Below are 18,845 nucleotides of genomic sequence, written 5' to 3' on the forward strand. Positions count from 1 at the left end.
CTGAGAACACTGTGGTACAGCTGTGGCCCAACTACGTGAACAAACCCCCCCCCCCCCCCCACCCGGTCCGTGGAAAAATTTGTTACCACTAATCCAGTTGCCTTACAGTGTACCTATAGTCAAAATGTAAAATCATTGAAATCATTTCCACACTGTATTTCAATTATTTTTACCCTACGCTTATTAATCTGTACAATAATGCATAGAATGCATTAAGGTGAAAAACCTTGAGACAACCTCTTAAAAAGCAGAGCCCTACCCAAAAGGGAAAGCTCCATTGTTTGCACCCTCCACTGCCACTTTTGGGGGGGAGCAGGCACCTGGTTTTGATAGGTACCTGCTCCTACTTCTGGTTTAGATCGGTTCCCCTGCAGTCTTTTGGGACACATCTCACAGGTACCATAAGACTACAGGATCATTCACAAGGTGCAGCACGACTCAGGCGTATGCAGTAGGAAAAAGGCTGTGAAGCCACAAGGCTTCACTTCTTGTTTCCCTTACTAGAGATGCCGGAGACTGCACCCGAAGGCAATTGCAGATCCAGCTTGGGTGAGAACATCTCTGGATCCCTGAACAGGTAAGTGTCCTTATTTTAAAAATCAGCAGCTACAGCAGTTTTTTTGGGGGGGGGGCATGTAGCTCCTCTTTAAGCTGGATATATACACTAAGTTTTTTTTCCCGTTCAAACAGTGGGTAAAAAAACTGACAGATTCCTGCCTCAACACGACAATGTATGATGCAGGGATCTCTCCCACTAGCAATGATAGAATGCAAATTTTTCCAGCATGACGGTTCAAAAGAAGCCAAGCTTATGTTAAACAGACAGCGGTACACACATACCGAAAGTCGGCTGGTTCCTGCTGAATCGGATGACATTCGGCATGTGTGTACCCAACTTTACGTTGTGAAGATCCCCGCACATATACTTCCTTGAATTCTGTGACACATAATCATTATGCCCTGTGAGTAGGCACTGATGTTACATTTCACAGAGTTCACCTTCTGAACTACAGAGGTGCTGAAATGAGGAGTTTCAGGACACAGAGCCAATGCAAGAAACTCTAATTAAAGGCAGCAAGGTACCATGGATTATGTAGTCCTTAAAAATTGAAGATAAAATGCAGAGTAGAAGGTACAAAGTATGCAAGAAGTTGTGGAAAGAGATGGCCTGCAAACAAGCAGGACCACCAACATGAAAGAAGATTTTTCAAGTACGCTTATACTGGATTGCCAAAAAAAAAAAAACACTGCTTCTATTATTACAATGCTGATGTTATAAAATGAAAGTATATACGACCATAGAATTCCTTTAATGCCACCTCATTGCAGCCCTCTAAATGGCTTCTGTATCATGTCAGCTCTCACAGTGGTCACATGTTGAGGAGCATTACAGCAATTGATTGCTCATCTGCTCAGTTTGTATAGCGTGACAGTCGCTCTGCATTCACCTTTAAGACTTAGCTGCAAATTGTTGATCCTGTCAGTCCCCCATTTTCCTTGTTATATACTGACTGTGCAAAGCACAGAAGCAGATGTATGCTTGCATGGTCAGCTTTACATTTCAGGGCTTGCTTTTCAGAGGTACAGTACACCATGCCAACACACCATGTGCCTGCATTCTCCATGGTCAGATTAGCTGCCACGTTCCCTGCCAATCACTGCCTGCCTCTAATGCAGTTTCACCCTTTCAACGCATTGTTCGCAGACTGGGATAGTCTTACTTTCCTGTCTGTAAGTGACGTAATGGACTGCCCTCCCTCTTCTGAAGCTAATCAAGCTAACTGAACTTTCATACATGTCTATGCAGTTGTGTGTTCTCTTTAACTTGTTGCTGACTGCATAAAACATATATGCAGTGGGAAAAAAGGTGGGCTTTAAACACTCAGCCACACAGTATGTATCAATCCACAGCGGCCTGAGGCTGTGTGCTTAGATTAGTGAGTTAGCGATTCTACAGAAAATGATTATGCTTTCCTTAGTGGGAAGTCACGTTAAAATAAAAAAGATCACTGGTAATAAATTGTCTGTCTGACAAGGCCACAAATCTATCAAAAGTTGATTATATTGAAGCTTAAGCACTTTTCTAAAGCACCAAAGACGAATTATGACCTGTGTATTAAAGCCCAACTCTGAGCAAGATTACCTTTACAAGTTCCATGAAGGGAAACATTCTAGTTCAAAGGGAGGACCTCACTGCCATGCAGGCATAGTTCTATACCCTACCTGTAAATTTAGATTATATGGCAGAGAAAGTCTAGCCCCCACTGTGCTTTCTAACCACTCCGGCTGCAGACTTCATAGTCTCCAACTCTGCGGTCGTATAGCCACTGGCAAGATTTGCAGATTCTTGCTGGTGGGTGCCCATGCAATTGAAGGTTTGTGCTGGCCATAGATGTTGAGCTTTTTTCATTCAGTGAATACAAAAATAACAGGATTCCTCCAGCCAAACAAATGAGGTGGCTGGAGGAACTTGGACATTGTATTCTGACAGTGGCACCTGTCACTGTCAGAATACACTGATCACTGGATGCAACTGATTGACTGCAGATATTAATCAATGGAAAATTTTCCAACGTGTCCCTTTGGCACGAGTCATTTACACTCGTCATATAAATGTCTGTTGAGCAGGGGAGCCCACACAAGTATCCAAATTCAGCAGGTCCCTGCTGGATCACGCAAATTTTGAACAGTGTTTGGCAAGCCTAACGAATCACCACTAAGGATGAGCTCCGGGGTGTTCACACAGCCCACCAGGAAGTCGGCACTGCGCTACTCATAAGCAGTGAGACATTGTCCTGATACGGGGCTGCAGAGATCGGGAAATGTCTCACTGCCTGTGATTAGCGCAGTGCAGACTTTGTGGCGGGCTCTGCACGTGGGCTGTGTGAAAACGCCGGAGCTCATCCTTAATCACCACTGCTATCCCTATATCAGTTCACCCTATCCCTCTTGGCAGGTTGAAGGGACCACAGCACCCAGCATTGGATACTAGCCAATACCTGGAAGCAGGGATTGGCGCAGGCATGTTCTCATCCTAGTCCCAACCCACCTGAGCAATCCTGCCACTGAGCCACCACTGTACACCGCCATTTATGAGCAGCCTAGTCAGGGCGTGTGTATGTGCAGCTGCAGGCCGGAAAATGCCTCACTGCCTATGACTGGCAGTGTGCAGTGACGGCTTCCTGGCGGGATTGCTCCGGTGGGTAGTGACTAGAATCTGAACATCCCTGAGCCCATCCTTACCTGGAAATGTCAGCATGCAGCAGCACACAGAGCACATGAAAACACAAATATTTAACTTGCTACCCTGCAAGACGGGTAGGCATTCAGCTTCCTCTACTCCAGTGGGGTAACTGGCTGGATTTTTATTTTTTTGTGTTAGTGATGAGACATTGTGCTAAATTTTAAACAAAACTTTAACAAAAAAAATATTAAAATGTGCCACCAGGTAGGCTTTTATTTCAGAAAATACATACTATTATGCCCTGTGGCATATGCATGTCAACAGGGAGCTGGCTGTCTCTTTCTAGTTCCTGCAGTTGGCCCTTTGATGATGAGCTGTCTTGTATTCATGTCATCATGGAGCTGGCTGTCCCTTCCTGGTTCTTGGTAGCAGGCTCCTGATAAGACGCAATGGCATACACATGCCATTGGGGGGCTGGCTATATCTTCCTGGTTCTAGCAGCTGGCCCCCTAATCATACACCATGGTACATGCACGTGTCATCATGGGGTTGGCTGTGTCTATCTGGTTCTTGCAGTTGGCCCCTAATGATATGCCATGGCATATGCATATCATCAGGGGGATGGCTGTCTCTATCTGGTTCTTGCAGGTAGCCCCTGATGATACACCATGACGTATGCTTGTCATCAGAGGGATGGCTATCTCTAGCTGGTTCTTGCAGTTGGCCCTTGATGATATGCACGTCATCAGGGAGATGGCTGTCTCTATGTGGTTCTTGCAGTTGGCCCCTGATGATATGCCATGGCATATGCATGTCATCAGAGGGATGGCTATCTCTATCTGATTTTTGCAGTTGGCTGGCTATCTGGTTCTTGCAGTTAGCCCCTGATGATACATCATGGAGTATGCATGTCATCAGAAGGATGGCTATGCATTTCATCAGGGGGGTGGCTGTCTCTATCTGGTTCTTGAAGTTGGCCCCTAATAATATGCCATGGCGTATGCATGTCATCAGAGGTATGGCTATCTCTATCTGGTTCTTGCAGTTGGCCCCTGATGATGATATGCCATGGCGTATACATGTCACTAGGGGGTGGTTGCCGAAAGTCATTGGGGGTCTGGCCGCCAGAACCAGGAAGAGACAGTCAGCCCCCTCGTGACCTGCATACAGCACAGTACACCATCAAGGACCAGCTGTATGAACTGCACAGACAGCGACCCCCCCTGATGATGTACATATGACATGGCATATCATCAGGGGCCAACTGCAAGAATCAGAGAGAGACAGCCATTCCTCTGATAACATGCATAAACCATGGTGTATCATCAGGGGCCAACAACAAGAGCCAGATAGACAGCCAGGCCCTTGATGACATGCATACAGCATAGTGCATCATCAAAGCCCAACTGAAAGAACCAAGAATGAGACAGCCAGCCCTCTGATGATATGCATGTACCATGGTGCAGAATTAGTGGGCCAGCTGAAAGAACTAGATAGAGACAGCCAGGCCCCTGATGACACGAATACACCATAGTGCATCACCAGGGCCAACTGCAAGATCCTAAAACAGCCAGCCTCCTCATGATATGCATATGCCATGGCATATCATCAGGGGCCCAAGAACCAGGAGGAGCCAACCAACCCGCCCCCGGTGAGATAAGAGAGGAAAATGGCAATGTGGTGAAACAGCAGGCATGACAGAGCAATGCAGGCCTTGCTGGCCATGTGACTATGATAATAAAGGATAATCCAGCAAAAAGGGAAGTGGGGTTTTAAAATAAAAATACAAAAGCGCAGAGGGCGAATTCCGCTTTTAAAAATGATTTTTATTATTACTTGTAACATGTTACAGCGCATATAATGTGCTACTGATCAGATTTCCAGCTACTTTAATGAGACACAGTATAGCCTGCTCGTCCATAAATATTACTTTAGGGAGCCCCCATGCCATTCATAGGAGGAGAGCTCCATATAGTGTGACACCAGTGCTCAGGACCATTTCCGGGGACAGGAAGCCTAGACAAGGGAAAGGGGACCCCACTCTGTCCCTCTATCACCTGACAAGATGCTGGGACTGGGCAGCAGGTACCATGAGCCCACCCTGTGTTTATACTGACCCCCAGCATGCCCAGACACAGGGCCGACTCCTTGCGGTCCTTACCTGTCCCCAGCGGTGACTGTAGAGGAGCCTGTGATCAGGACATACGGGGATCCGCTTCACCTGTCAGGCCAGAGTACTGCTTCCCTCTTCCAGGCGGCTCCACATCTCCCAGCAGCTGAGCACACCTTCTCGCCACTAGAAGCACGGCACATATAAAAACTATTGTGAAAAGTGTCCCCAACACCTTCCTTCAGCAGAAACAGCATGGCGCCATGTTTTTGAAGACTAGACCTTAATGGAGGACGAGTGGACGACAACAAAATGGCTCCAAAAATGAAGACACCCAGGTACAGACAGTCCGCTATCTAGTTATTGTCTGTCATTTAAGCGGACAAACAATTGCATCACATCCGTTCTGACGTCTACAATGGAAAAAAAATCCTGAGATAAACTGGTATTTCGTGATAGAACTGCAGTTCCCAGAATGCCTCTTGCCAACACCTTTAGAGCTATAAGTGATTAAAAAAATACCATAAAAAACAAGATGTACAGTGATTGACTATTTAATGCAAGTTACTGTGAAGTGTTATAAAAAAAGTACTTTTGACAGTCATTTCCTAAATGGCACTTGCCAGGTTTAAAAATGGCCGCCGGGGGCAGCCGACGTTCATACGCCGTATTCGGCTCTGCAGGATTCCGTCTGAATTGTCTGATTGGGTAATGCGTTATCACATGACTGCCCTAAGGCACAGGTGATACGAGCAGGTGGGATGGCGGCAGATTTGACTCCTAATCCTAGGTTCCGAAGGATCCGCAGTATGGGCGAGCTTCGAACCCGCCGGAGAGGTACAGCCATGCCTTGTGCGTCCTATACGTGCCATGGCAGATTCCTAGCGCTTCTTCTATTGTGCTGCTTTCTTCTCCTCCCGGAGAAGTCAATGTACATATGCAGCCAATGGAAAAACTGATCTATAATGCAATTATTTCTCTTTATGCCTAAAGCTGTGCTTATTGGCCTCATGCACACTGGGCGTAAAAGATGCATTTTTTTCTGCCTCTAAACGCCCCCATATGGTAACCTAGGTGTCCATGAACGTATATTTGTGTATATAGTATATATGAGCATACGTTTTTTATGTATGTATGTGTGATATATATATATATATATATATATATATATATATATATATATACATACATACATACATACATACATACATACATACATACATACAGGGGCGGACTGACAACTTATGGGGCCCCCGGGCAAAAAGAGATTATGGGGCCCCCAGGCTTACAGATGGCCGCCACGTGGCAGACATTTTTTTTATTTTTTTTAGAGGAGGGGCACCAAGCTCGGCGACATGCAGGGTGGCAGGAGACCTAGAGCTGGTGACCTAGTAAAGGCACCACGAGCCTCTCATGGGCAGTGCCACCTTAACATCATGGTCCCCCTGGGCAAAATACTGCACTGGGACCCCTACCAAGGAGATGATGATCTGTGGCATGCATAGTGAACCATGGCGAACAATGGGCATGGTCAATGGGAGAGTCTTAACCACTTCAGCCCCGGAAGTATTTACCCCCTCCCTGACCAGAGCACTTTTTGCGATTCGGCACTGTGTCGCTTTAGCTGACAATTGCGCAGTCGTGCGAGGTATTTCCCCTAACAAAAGTGATGTCCTTTAGTTCCCACAAATAGAGCTTTCTTTTGTGGGATTTTTAGTTTTTGCGCTATAAACGAAAAAAGGCAGACACTTTTTTTTAAAACGCAATATTTTTTACTTTATACTATAAAAAAAAAGTAAGATAGATAGAGAGATGGATAGATATAAACACATTTTTTTCCAGAGTTTAGGCCAATATGTATTCTTCTACATATTTTTGTTAAAAAATAAAAATCACGATAAACGTATATTGATTGGTTTGCGCAAAAGTTATAGCGTCTACAAAATAGGGGATAGATTTATGTTATTTTTATTATCATTTTTTTTCTTTTACTAGTAATGGCGGCGGGACTGCGACATTATGGCAGACAGATTGGACACTTTTGACATGCCCTACGGCAGAGCCCCCAGATTGCCACCTTCCATGAATATACACACATACACCTTTGCACCTTGGTGCTTGGTGAGGTAGGCAGCTGGTGGGCAAGGCCTTTAAAAAAAAAATAAAGCCACATGTTGCAGGCTCTGAACTGCACATGTGCTGTCGTAGAGTCAGCGGAATAGTGAACTGCAGTGGTTGGCCTCAGATCGGGCAGTGGGGCATATGAATAAAAGCTGTGCACCATGTTATCACTGCACAGGTGTGCACCCAGACCTGCCTTGCTGCCTGATCCGAGGTTGAGCTCAGCAGTGCACCAATCAGATGGCTCCGAATGGCAACAAGGGCATTTTTCACGGGCACAGGATTGTTGGATCAAATTCTGTTGAGCGGCAGTGAGCACACATGGATCATACAGTATACACACAGATGCACAGTATATACACAAACACATGCATGCACAGTATACCTACACGCATGCACAGTAACACACAGACACAGTATACTTACAGACACACACACACACACACACACACACACACACACACACACTAGTGCACAGTATACACACACACACGCACACAGTATAGACACAGACACATGCCTGCACAGTATATATACACACAGTATATACACACACTATAAAAAGTCTGATGGAACACACTGCTGCCTCCATTTCCTGGCATGCTGGGACTTGTAGTACCCCAGCAGCTCACAGACACAGGAATGCATGTGAGGGGACTGTGCCTGTGTACTGGTAAGCAGGTAATGAGTAGGGAGGTGTAGCACAGATGGGGGGGGGGGGGGGGGGGAGACATTCAGCACATCCTCCAGAAGCAGTTCACTTCTCAGACAAACGATCTAACTGCTTCAGAGACAGGAAGAGCTCTGCTTGAGCAAACACAGCCTCCCCCCTGCTGACGAGGGTAAACCACTCATAATAATACATTCAGCTCAGTTGCTTACCTTCTATCAGGCTGCAGGCTGTGCCCTCCCCCTCCCCCTCCTTCTTCTTCTTCTCTCCTCCAGCTGTCGGCATCTCCTGCTCAAATCTCGAATAAGCCGCACTGAAGAAGGGGGCGGGTACACTGTTTTCCCATTGGCTGAGGAGGCAGTGGAGAGGCGGGGCAACTACAATCTCGGGATTTTTACATTAAAAGTATGTCGGTAAGGGACATTTCAGGGACAGAAGTAAAAAAAAACATAGATTTTTTACATACTGTCCCTGGTTTTTATTATGGCTGACAACCCTGATGGGGCCCCCTAGTGGCCGGGCCCTCGGTCCGTGACCGAATGGTCAGTCCGCCCCTGTGTATGTATGTATGTATATATATATATATATATATATATATATATATATATATATATATATATATATAATTTATATTAGGGCTGAAACCATTAATCGATAATGAAATTAATCGATTGCTATTTTCATCGATTAATCGCCAGTAACATATTGGGGTTAACAAACTAAAATGAGCGCTTTATAGTACAAAAAGAGCAAATGATTGCTACTGTAAATATTACTTTCACTGTTCTACAGTAAAAAAATGAACCCCTTACAGTAGTGATTATCTGCTTTTTTTTTTTCCTACTATAAGGCCGGGTTCACACCGCTGCGATGCGGGAACGCCGCGAATCCGCGGCGTTTTCCCGCATCGCATTACTCCCGCCGGCAGTTCACACTGCCCTATGCGGATGGCTGGGAGTGTCAATGATATGTTAATGACACCCCCAGATCCGTCCGCATATCGCAGTGCGATCTGCCGACTCGCACAGGAATCGGATCGCATGGTGTGAACCCCCATGCGATCCAATTCTGTTGCGGACCAAAAAAAGGGTCCCGTGCGAGTTTGCTGCGGGAGCGAAGCAAATTCAGCCATACTATCTGTATGGCTGTACTCGCATCGCTACGGAGATCGGATGTGATTTGCGGTGCGAATCACATCCGGATCTCCCCCCGCAGCAGTGTGAACCCAGCCTAAAGGCCTCATTTTAGGTTTTTTAACCCCATTATGTTACTAAATGTCTTAGACCTGGTTCACATCTATGTGTTGGTGCTTTTTGCAGAAATACACTACAGTTCATTTACATGGTTTCCTATGGGACACGTTCACATCTGAAAGGGTCAGGGACTTTTAATGCAAAATGGTGCTTTATTGGTTCAATATTCTTCAATGGAGAAGCTGCAGAAAAGCATGTAATGCATTTTTGCAGCAATTTGTGCTTTTTAATCTGCCCCAAAAAAATGCAAATTGCAGTAAAATCACTTGCACAAAAATCAAAACGTACAGCAAAAAGCACTGCAGAAACAGATCAAAAGCAAACTGCATAGGTGTGTACCGAGCCTTATGCTGGCCACACAGATCAATTTTCAGATGAGAATATTCAGACGAAAAATCTTTGTACATTCGTTGAATAAAATAATTTTGTTTGACATTTTCACTTGTTTTTAAAATGAATGTAATTTCCGAACGAAAACCACATACACTGTCTGAAAATTCCTTTGACTAAGAAGTTTTCTATTTCCAAATTTTCCAGTCATTGTGGTTGAAAATGAACATCAATTTGACCCACTTTTTTTTTTTTTTTTTTTTTTTTTTTAAATGTTATTAATCGATTATGAAAATAATCGTTAGTTGCAGTGTGTGTGTGTGTGTGTGTGTGTGTGTGTGTGTGTGTGTGTGTGTGTGTGTGATATATATATATATATTTTGATCTGAGCAAACCCGATTATTTTTCAAATTTAGTTGTGTGAAGCTGCTGTTGGGCTCAGGCTAATTTTTTTTTTTCTTAAAGGTTCTGGTTTCTGTACCAGTCCAGCTGGGTTGCACTGGTTCCCACTTGACTGTAGGTGTCGCTGTCACCGTCGGCAAGTGTGGAAATGAAGCAGGCTGGATGTATTGAATACCACCTCTTGCTTGGAAATAGCTCAGTGGGAGTGGCTTCTCTGCTGTCCATTCTGGGAGAGGGTATTTAAGGTACCGACACCATTTTTGGTGGTTTGTTTTCCGGAGTCCGCTATCCCGATCTCATGGCCCTCCTGGCCTGGGGTCGGTGTCACATGGTCTTGTGCCTCGGGGCCGGCTGGCCCAAGGCTTTGCAACTGAGAGGGTAGGCTCAGAAAAGCCTTGAGGCCTACTGATCCAGGGGTGGTCCTGTGCTGTCTCGCCTGCGGGGAGAGGCCAAGAAAACTGGAGGATCCAGGGGTGGACTTTTCTGATAGAGGACCGAGTGCAAGGCTGGTGTCTCTGGAGGAGCCTGAAAACTCAGTTGGAGGACGCAACCTGGATCAACACCCATCCAGTATCGCCGGTTCGGCTGAAAGAAAACTGGTACTGTATGGTAGTTCTTCAAAACTCTCAAGATTTCTAAGTTAAATTGACAAGTCTGTGGCAGAGATTTTCTTGAGCATCTTATCAGCTGCTACGTCAAGTGAGAGGGGCCTATCTGATGCTTGCTGGATCCAGTCTGTGGAGCTGTTTGTCCTCTGGATCTGACCAATACCTCTAACCCGCAATTACCAGGTGCCTGAACTCCCCCTTTATCTTTTGACCCTCTATTGACGGACTTTTGTTCTTATCCTGAATAAATGTTAAAGAATTAAGTGTTTGATTCAATATCATTTGGGCTACTTTCCAACGGGTCCCCTGTGACGGAGAAGCGAGCAGGTGAGGTAATGGTAAGCCCAAATAAAACCAGCAGCTCCTTCAGTATATATTTTAATCTCAAGAAAAAAAAAAATCTGACACTCCTAAATGTTCATTCATTTCAATGGGCAAAATAATTGCCCAATGAAATAAGTACCCACCTGATGTGTCTGCAAACTGCGGCATTAGACGCATTTTTTTTTTTTTTTTTTTTTTAAGGTGATTTTATTTTGCAGGGAAAAGGGCACTCAGCAGAGGTGGGCAAATGGCCAGTGCGCATGAAGCCTAAGTCTGAGCCACCTTTAGGCTCCATTCACACCTGGGCATACTGGAATCCTGGGCAAAAGAAGGGATGTGTTTGCGGTGTCATTATTTCTTAATGGAACCCCAAACACAGTGTTTGTGTTTTTATTTATCCCCCCCCCGGTGACTGTCAAGTGACACATCGCGGTAATAACCGCAATGCAAAAGACACCTGGCTCTGTGCCAAAATTTTGTATATGAGGTTCTTTGATGCACTTTGAGTGGAAGGAATACTTCATATTCCCATTGCACACATTCCTGGACAAGCTCTCAAGATTTGGGTGCTGCAGCAACAGCCAGCTGAATACTGGTTCAAGTCACAAACGTAGATATGTGATGATCACATGCCTGACAAAGGGGTCCTGCGTGACTCCGAAACATTGCCACTTTCTTGTGTTTGTGATCATGCAATAAACTATCCGTTTGGACGACACTTTGTGCCGATCCTTGGTGTGCTGGTAAATATCTACTTTGGAGCGGAAGGAGACCCATTCAAATGAATAGTGCTGCTAAGAAAAAAAATGCGATGCAGCAGGTGTCGCTGCAGTATGCTTAGCCTTACCCTCTTGGGCATGGAGTAAACCAGAGCTTCACAGGTTGCCACTGGAGTCCTCTTCCACTCCTCCATGATGACATCACGGAGCTGGAGGATGTTAGAGACCTTGCACTCCTCCACCTTCCATTTGAGGCTGCCCCATGAATGCTCAATAGGGTCTGGAGACATGCTTGGCCAGTCCATCACCTTTACCCTCAGCTTCTTAGCAAGGCAGTGGTCATCTTGGAGGTGTGTTTGGGGTTATGTTGGAATACTGCCTTGTGGCCCAGTCTCCGATGGGAGGGGATCATGCTCTGCTTCAGTATGGCAAAATACATGGCATTCATGGTTCCCACAATGAACTGTAGCTCCCCAGTACCAACGGCACTCATGCAGCCCCAGACCATGACACTCCCACCACCATGCTTGACTGTAGGCAAAACACACTTGTCTTTGTACTCCTCACCTGGTTGCTGCCACACATGCTTGACACCATATGGACCAAATAAGTTTCTCTTGCTCTCATCAGACCACAGGACATGGTTTCAGTAATCCATGTCCTTAGTCTGCTTGTCTTCTGCAAACTGTTTACAGGCTTTCTTGTGCATCCTCTTTAGAAGAGGCTTCCTACTGGGATGACAGCCATGCAGACCAATTTGATATAGTGTGCGGCGTATGGTCTGAGCACTGAAAGGCTGACCCCCCCACTTCAACCTCTGCAGCAACGCTGGCAGCACTCGTACATCTATTTCCCAAAAACAACCTCTGGATATGCCGGTCAACACGTGCACTTAACTTCTTTGGTTGACCATGGCAAGGCCTGTTCTGAGTGGAACTTGTCTTGGTCACCGTGCTGTAGCTCAGTTTCAGGGTCTTGGCAATCTTCTTATAGCCTAGGTCAGTGATGGCGAACCCTGGCACCCCAGATGTTTTGGTACTACATTACCCATGATGCTCAACCACACTGCAGCATGCATGAGCATCATGGGAAATGTAGTTCCAAAACATCTGGGGTGCCAGGGTTCGCCATCACTGACCTAGGTCATCTTTATGTAGAGCAACAATCCTTTTTTTTTTTTTTTTTTTTTTTCTCAGATCCTCATATAGTTCTTTTCCATGAGGTGTCATGTTGAACTTCCAGTGACCAGTGTGAGAGCGATAACCCCAAATTTAACACACCTGCTCCCCATTCACACCGGAGACCTTGTAACCCTAACGATTCATATGACACTGGGGAGGGAGCATGGCTAATTGGGCCCAATTTGCACATTTTTACTTAGGGGTGTACTCACTTTTGTTGCCAGCAGTTTAGACATTCATGGCTGTGTGTTTGAGTTATTTTGAGGGGACAGCAATAGCTGCAAAGTGTAATTTCTTCAGTGTCGTCACATGAAAGATTATAATAAAATATTTACAAAAATGTGAGGGGTGTACTTTTGTGAGATACTGTGTGTTATTATGTATATATTATTTTGGTTTTAATAAAATCACAATTTCATCCTGTTCTGTATTAAATAATAGATTTGTTTACATAGAATTGGCTAAACAGAATCTGCCTTGATATCTCTGCAGCCATCCACTGGCAGAGGGGAGAGGCAGCGCTCTCATCCAATCTATTTCTTTACATAGGGCTGCTGGGTTAAATTTTGAACCTGCTTCTTGTAGACTAGAGAGATTACCGCATCTGTGTTGTGTTGCTGCTTTATTGACCAGTGGTAGGTTGGTGACCATATAGAGTAAATAAGTTTACTGACCTGACTTTGCCTGGTATAAGTGCCCATTTTTCCCTCACCAATTTCCTATAGGAGAGTGGGTTTGCTCTGCATGGTTCCACTGTATGTTGGAATGTAGCCACTCTGCTTCTCATGCCCCCAATACGGTCTGCAGTGGTACAAGCCAATGCAGATACCAGCAGGAATGATATTGGGGACACGCAAATTAGGGAAAAAAAGGAATTTAAAGTGGAAGTAAACTTCCCCTATCGTTTTCAGCCAAGGAAGCTGTCATCTTTGCCTCTGTTTAATCTTCAACTGCTATGGTGCTGCACATGTGATTTGTTATGACACCAGCCATTAGATGGTTTGATAGATTGGCTGAGAGCACAGCCAATGTGCAGTTAGCATTCCTGGAATGCCTTTTTTTAATTTTTATTTTTTTAACTGTTTAAATTGATGGGTTTACTTCCACTTTAAAGGCTTTTGAGTAGCACATTCCTACACATACAAAAAAAAATTAGCAGGGGAAAAAAAAGGATTTTAAAGGCGAAGAAATTGGTGTATGCAGTCTGGGGGCCCCAGTTGGTAGTACAAATCTGCACAGGGGTTTTTTTTTAATTTTTTTATCACAAATGTAAGCCATTTAGGCCCCCCAGGAGCCTGGCCAAAGAACTCCCAGTTAGCAGTGCCCATGTCCTGCTTTGTTGCTGAGTTGTGAAAAACATCACTGTAACGCTTGCACAATTGTTTTCACTGTTGGGATTGGGACACCAATCAAAAATCCCCAGTCACATTCTATGAACTCAATTGGAAAGCAGAAAGTCACACAGTGGTGACAGCTGACATCCAACTTTGTTAAACCTAGGAGCTGCAGCCAACACAAGGACCACTCTCTATCATTTTCATCAGCTTGATCAGGGATCATCAAGACTGTATGGGATGAAACGTTAGAGGGGTGGTCTTGGTGGGACTACAACCCTGTTATGTCTGGGTTTAGTAAATTTGGACATCGTGATTTTCTAGCTGTTGGGCATGAAAAGATGCCCAAACTATCCAACTATCTAGGGTAGGAGACGTACCACAGCATGCATTAGTAAAGGAACCAGACACCACTGTCTTGTCTCCTTGCACCAGCAATGTCTATTTTATTCCTAGACTCGGCTGCATGTTCCTCTGTAGTGTTAGTGATAGTTTTATTTTTATGCTTAAACTACCTCTGTCCTATGTGTTTTGATTTTACCTATCAATTTGTATCTTTTGAATCCTTTTTTATTTATTTTTTTCATTTTAATTCATTCACTGTGTTTGTCTGGAGTTGAGCTTTAAGTTAATATTTGACACTGTTGTCTGTGCAGGCTACAAAGGACCCTTCCAGGCAACCCATTTGTGGAACAGTATCATCTATGCCCTGAAAACTCGGGTGGAAGTAAAGAGCCGACGTCAGCATCTCCGAACATACCCAAACTGTTTTCTTGGCTCTGATGCTGTAGATGTTGTTCTGTGTCATCTTATGCAGAATATGTATTTAAGCAGCTATGATATATCTCGGACTAAAGGCGTACAGCTGTGCCAAGCACTCATGGATCACAAAATATTTGAGCCAGTCGGTTCAAAGCTTTTTAAGGCTGAAGCTGAACTTGTGTTTGAGGACAGCAATAGTTATTTATATCGATTTGTGGAGTCCAGAGGAAGTACAGTCTACTCAGCAGAAGACAAAAGCTTTGAAAAGGAGAGGAGACAGTCCAGGTGAGGCAATAATAGACTATAATGTGTTCTATCTGACAAAATAGCACTACTATTAGAGTAGTGTCTTTAGCAGTGTTCTTGCTGCTAAAGACTGCTAAATACCTAAAAATGAAGAAAAAAAATAAAAATTATATATATATATATTTTAGATTCAGTCTGGTTTTATTTTCCAACCAGTTGTAAAAGTTGAAGACCCCTGTGAGGAGTATCTCCTGTTAGGCCAGACATGGCTTTGACTTGCATTCATGTAAAGTGAACCTGTCACAGTAATGGGCAGTCAAACCACTTCTCTACTGATGTAAAATTATAAATGGCAGCGTGCTGGGCTGTTAGTAAACAACATTGAAGAAATTGTTGGACAGCTACTGTGCCTGTTAATGGCTGTGAACCAAGTGATCATAAAGCCTCATACACACGATAGGACTTTGTACAAACTTTCCCTTGGATTTTTGTACAAAGGGCATCGGCCGAGAACTTGTATTGCATACACACAGCAGGACTTTTTCAGCTAACTTTCACCAAATCATGTGGTTTTTCTGCTCTTTACCGCCACCTTTGGTCAACTTCTGTATTGTCTGATCTTTTGCATTGGTTCTGAGCATGCCTGTTTGTACTTTGTACAAAAGTCCTATGGTTTTCTGTACACACGATCAGACTTTGCTCCATCGGACTTTTGTTGCCAGAAAGTTTGTCCGTTCGCACAGCCAACAAAAGTCTGATGAAAACCAAAAAAGTTTGTCCGATGGAGCGTACACACGGTCGGATGTTGCTCCAAAACAGCTAATTTGCATGTTTGTTGTCAAAAAGTCTGATCGTGTGTATGGGCCTTTAGACTGCTAGGGTCACAAAACGTGTACTGAGCCAATCGGAGCAATCGCTACATTGGATACAGTACACCTGGACTCACGTGATCCACCCTATATAGTGGAGCATATTATGCTTGCAGATTTGTGGTTTTGACAAAGCATGTAAATCATCTGAAACGCTTCAACCCCCTCGCTAGTACCCATCCTGTACTTTGATGATTCAATGATGGGTGGATTGCCAATTACAGCCTATTGTGAGGGGCCTTCCTGGCTATCTGAAGGGGACACCAAACAGTTATTAGTGTTGTGAAAAGTTAACATGGGAGAATGGTGACACTTGGATTACTTGTGACTTCTCCAGTCTTTACTCTTCCATACCTTATCTGGGTCTATAAGCAGTTGTGTTCTTTTTGGATCATCAAAGTCAATACTCCCTCCATCCATAAAGAATACATCCTGGAGTGTCTTGAGTATTTATTCACCCATAATTTCTTCTTCTTTGATGGGGGTCTCTATCTCCAGAGATGCGGAGCAGCCATGGGAGATCGATTTTTCACTGTCCCTCGCCAAACTCTACATGGGTTTGGTGGGAAAGGGGACGCATCTTTGGAGATGGAAACCCCTTTCACTTGGTTATTAAATTCTGCCATAGGTACAATTTGTTGTTCGCCTGTTCAGATACCATGGGCGAGTTAGATCAATTTCTTTTATATTTAAATCCATAATGATTTGAACCTGCGATTTACTGGATGGATAGACAATGAATCTATTTCCTTTCTGGATGTTACACTTTCAAGTAGTGGTATGGTCATATTACATCTAGTATATACAGCAAACCAAATTCAGGTAATGCCTTACTCCATGCTGACTCAGGACAACCTAATCATGTGACTTGCAGTATACCAATGGGACAATTTTTGAGATTACGGTGGGTGTTTAATGAGGAAGATGATTTTCAGAAGAAGAAAAGTGCGGTTTTTGAGGAGAGGCTAGGATATGGGTACACTTCATAGAGCCACTAACATTGCTTACACCACATCTAGGGATACACTTTTATGTAATAAAGAGCATAAGTGAGATTCTGTTAACACCCTGTTTTTTTTCGACCCCTGTATAGTCTTGAATTTCAGAAGATTATAAATATACTAGCACACTATCTATCCTCCTGAGGATGATATATATGCCAAGATCTTGCTTAGGGGTTTTAAGTCGTATTGCCCGGCTCCTTAAGTAATTCCTTATCCCCCAGTGATTTCAGATTCAATCTAGGACTTGGCTTGATTTTTTTTTTTTTTTTGTGGGTTATTTTAGTTGTGATGTCAATGATTGTCCATGTTGTCCCTGTATACTGAAGGGAGATTGGTTTCAGTATAACACTAATAATAGGAGCTTTAAAATTTAAATGTTTTAACTGCAATACCATGATCTATCTGATCACATGCCAGATACAATATATGGGGCACACAACAAGGAGACTTGGAGATCGTTTAAACGATCTCCATTTACAACATAGTAAAGGAACATGGTACTAATGTGGCTCGACATTTTAATAGTTTTCATGATGGCGGCAGTATTCTCATGCAGATACAGGGAATAGAAAAAGTCACAAGGTTTTTTGGCTATTTTGCCTTAATACTAGAATACCTGTGGGACTTAAAGCGGTTCTGCGCTCATAATAATACATTTGCCCATTCTGTTGCCTGTAGACCGTACATTTGATAATGCCACATGTTGTTTTTTTTATTTTTTTTTTATTAATCTACCTTTTGTAATTTGTAGTTTTTTTTTATTTTCCTCCCCTGCGGCGATGGGCGGTCTCTTGCGGGGATCAGCATCATTTCCTGCTGAAGCCCGCACTGTCTCCTGGGATCTTGTCCAAGTAATCCCAGGAGACATTGCGGCTAATGCACCCGAAATCTCACGAGATTTCGGCTAATACACCCGAAATCACGTGAGATTTCGGGTGTATTAGCCGAAATCTCACGTGATTTCGGGTGCATTAGCCGAAATCTCGCGAGATTTCGGGTGCATTAGCCGCAATGTCTCCTGGAATTACTTGGACGAGATCCCAGGAGACAGTGCGGGCTTCAGCAGGAAATGATACTGATCCCCGCAAGAGACCGCCCATCGCCGCAGGGGAGGAAAATAAAACTACGAATTACAAAAGGTAGATTAATAAAAAAAAAAAAAATGTGGCATTATCAAATGTACGGTCTAGAGGCAACAGAATGGGCAAATGTATTATTATGAGTGCAGAACCGCTTTAACCAATTTTTATGAATAAGTGTCACCACCGTTTGGGGGGGTTTGGTTTTTGAACCTTTTTTTAATGAGCAGATTGGCGATGTATTAAGTTATTGGCATGTCCTTGTTCATCTTGGACCTTCTCCGATCTGTGGTCACACTTGATATACATGGTGTGTAAGATGCTATTTTTGTGCTGAACTTTTTATTTATTTTTTCTTATTTTTATTGTTACTTGGATTTTTTGTTTTAATTTTAAGGCTACGCTTCCAATATTGTGACCTGAAAGTCAAGATTTTGATGCTCCTCGAAGCAATGCCTGTGTATTCTTGAGGTCTATGTACCTCAAGTCGCATCAAAGTGGGACCAAGTAGTGCAGGGATTGCTTTTTAAAGTTGCACAGGTGTGAACGGTACTCATTGGAAATCATGGGGTCATGCAACTTTGCAGTTTCAAGTCGCATGACATGTTGCACTAGTGGAAACCAAGCCTTAATGAGAGAAGTTTTCTTA

The 18,845-nt window shown here is 43.9% G+C and overlaps 2 protein-coding genes across 2 annotated transcripts in view; one reads left to right on the forward strand and one right to left on the reverse strand.

Annotated features, from left to right (window-relative positions):
• Positions 1-5,496, reverse strand: part of SCYL2 (SCY1 like pseudokinase 2) — a 65,723-nt gene extending 60,227 nt beyond the window's left edge. The window contains exon 1 of the mRNA XM_077472293.1: positions 5,346-5,496. The gene's annotated coding sequence lies outside the window, so the exon portion shown is untranslated. The remainder of the gene's footprint in view (positions 1-5,345) is intronic.
• A 498-nt stretch (positions 5,497-5,994) lies between these two features.
• Positions 5,995-18,845, forward strand: part of DEPDC4 (DEP domain containing 4) — a 31,568-nt gene continuing 18,717 nt past the window's right edge. Inside the window, exons 1-2 of the mRNA XM_077472294.1 lie at positions 5,995-6,131; positions 14,893-15,283. Of these exons, the coding sequence (XP_077328420.1) occupies positions 6,056-6,131; positions 14,893-15,283 (467 nt within the window). The 5' untranslated portion in view covers positions 5,995-6,055. The remainder of the gene's footprint in view (positions 6,132-14,892; positions 15,284-18,845) is intronic.

The sequence above is a fragment of the Lithobates pipiens genome, unplaced genomic scaffold (assembly GCF_037356315.1).
Source record: "Lithobates pipiens isolate NorthernLeopardFrog02 unplaced genomic scaffold, aLitPip1_a1.2 Scaffold_8, whole genome shotgun sequence".
Lineage (NCBI taxonomy): Eukaryota > Metazoa > Chordata > Amphibia > Anura > Ranidae > Lithobates > Lithobates pipiens.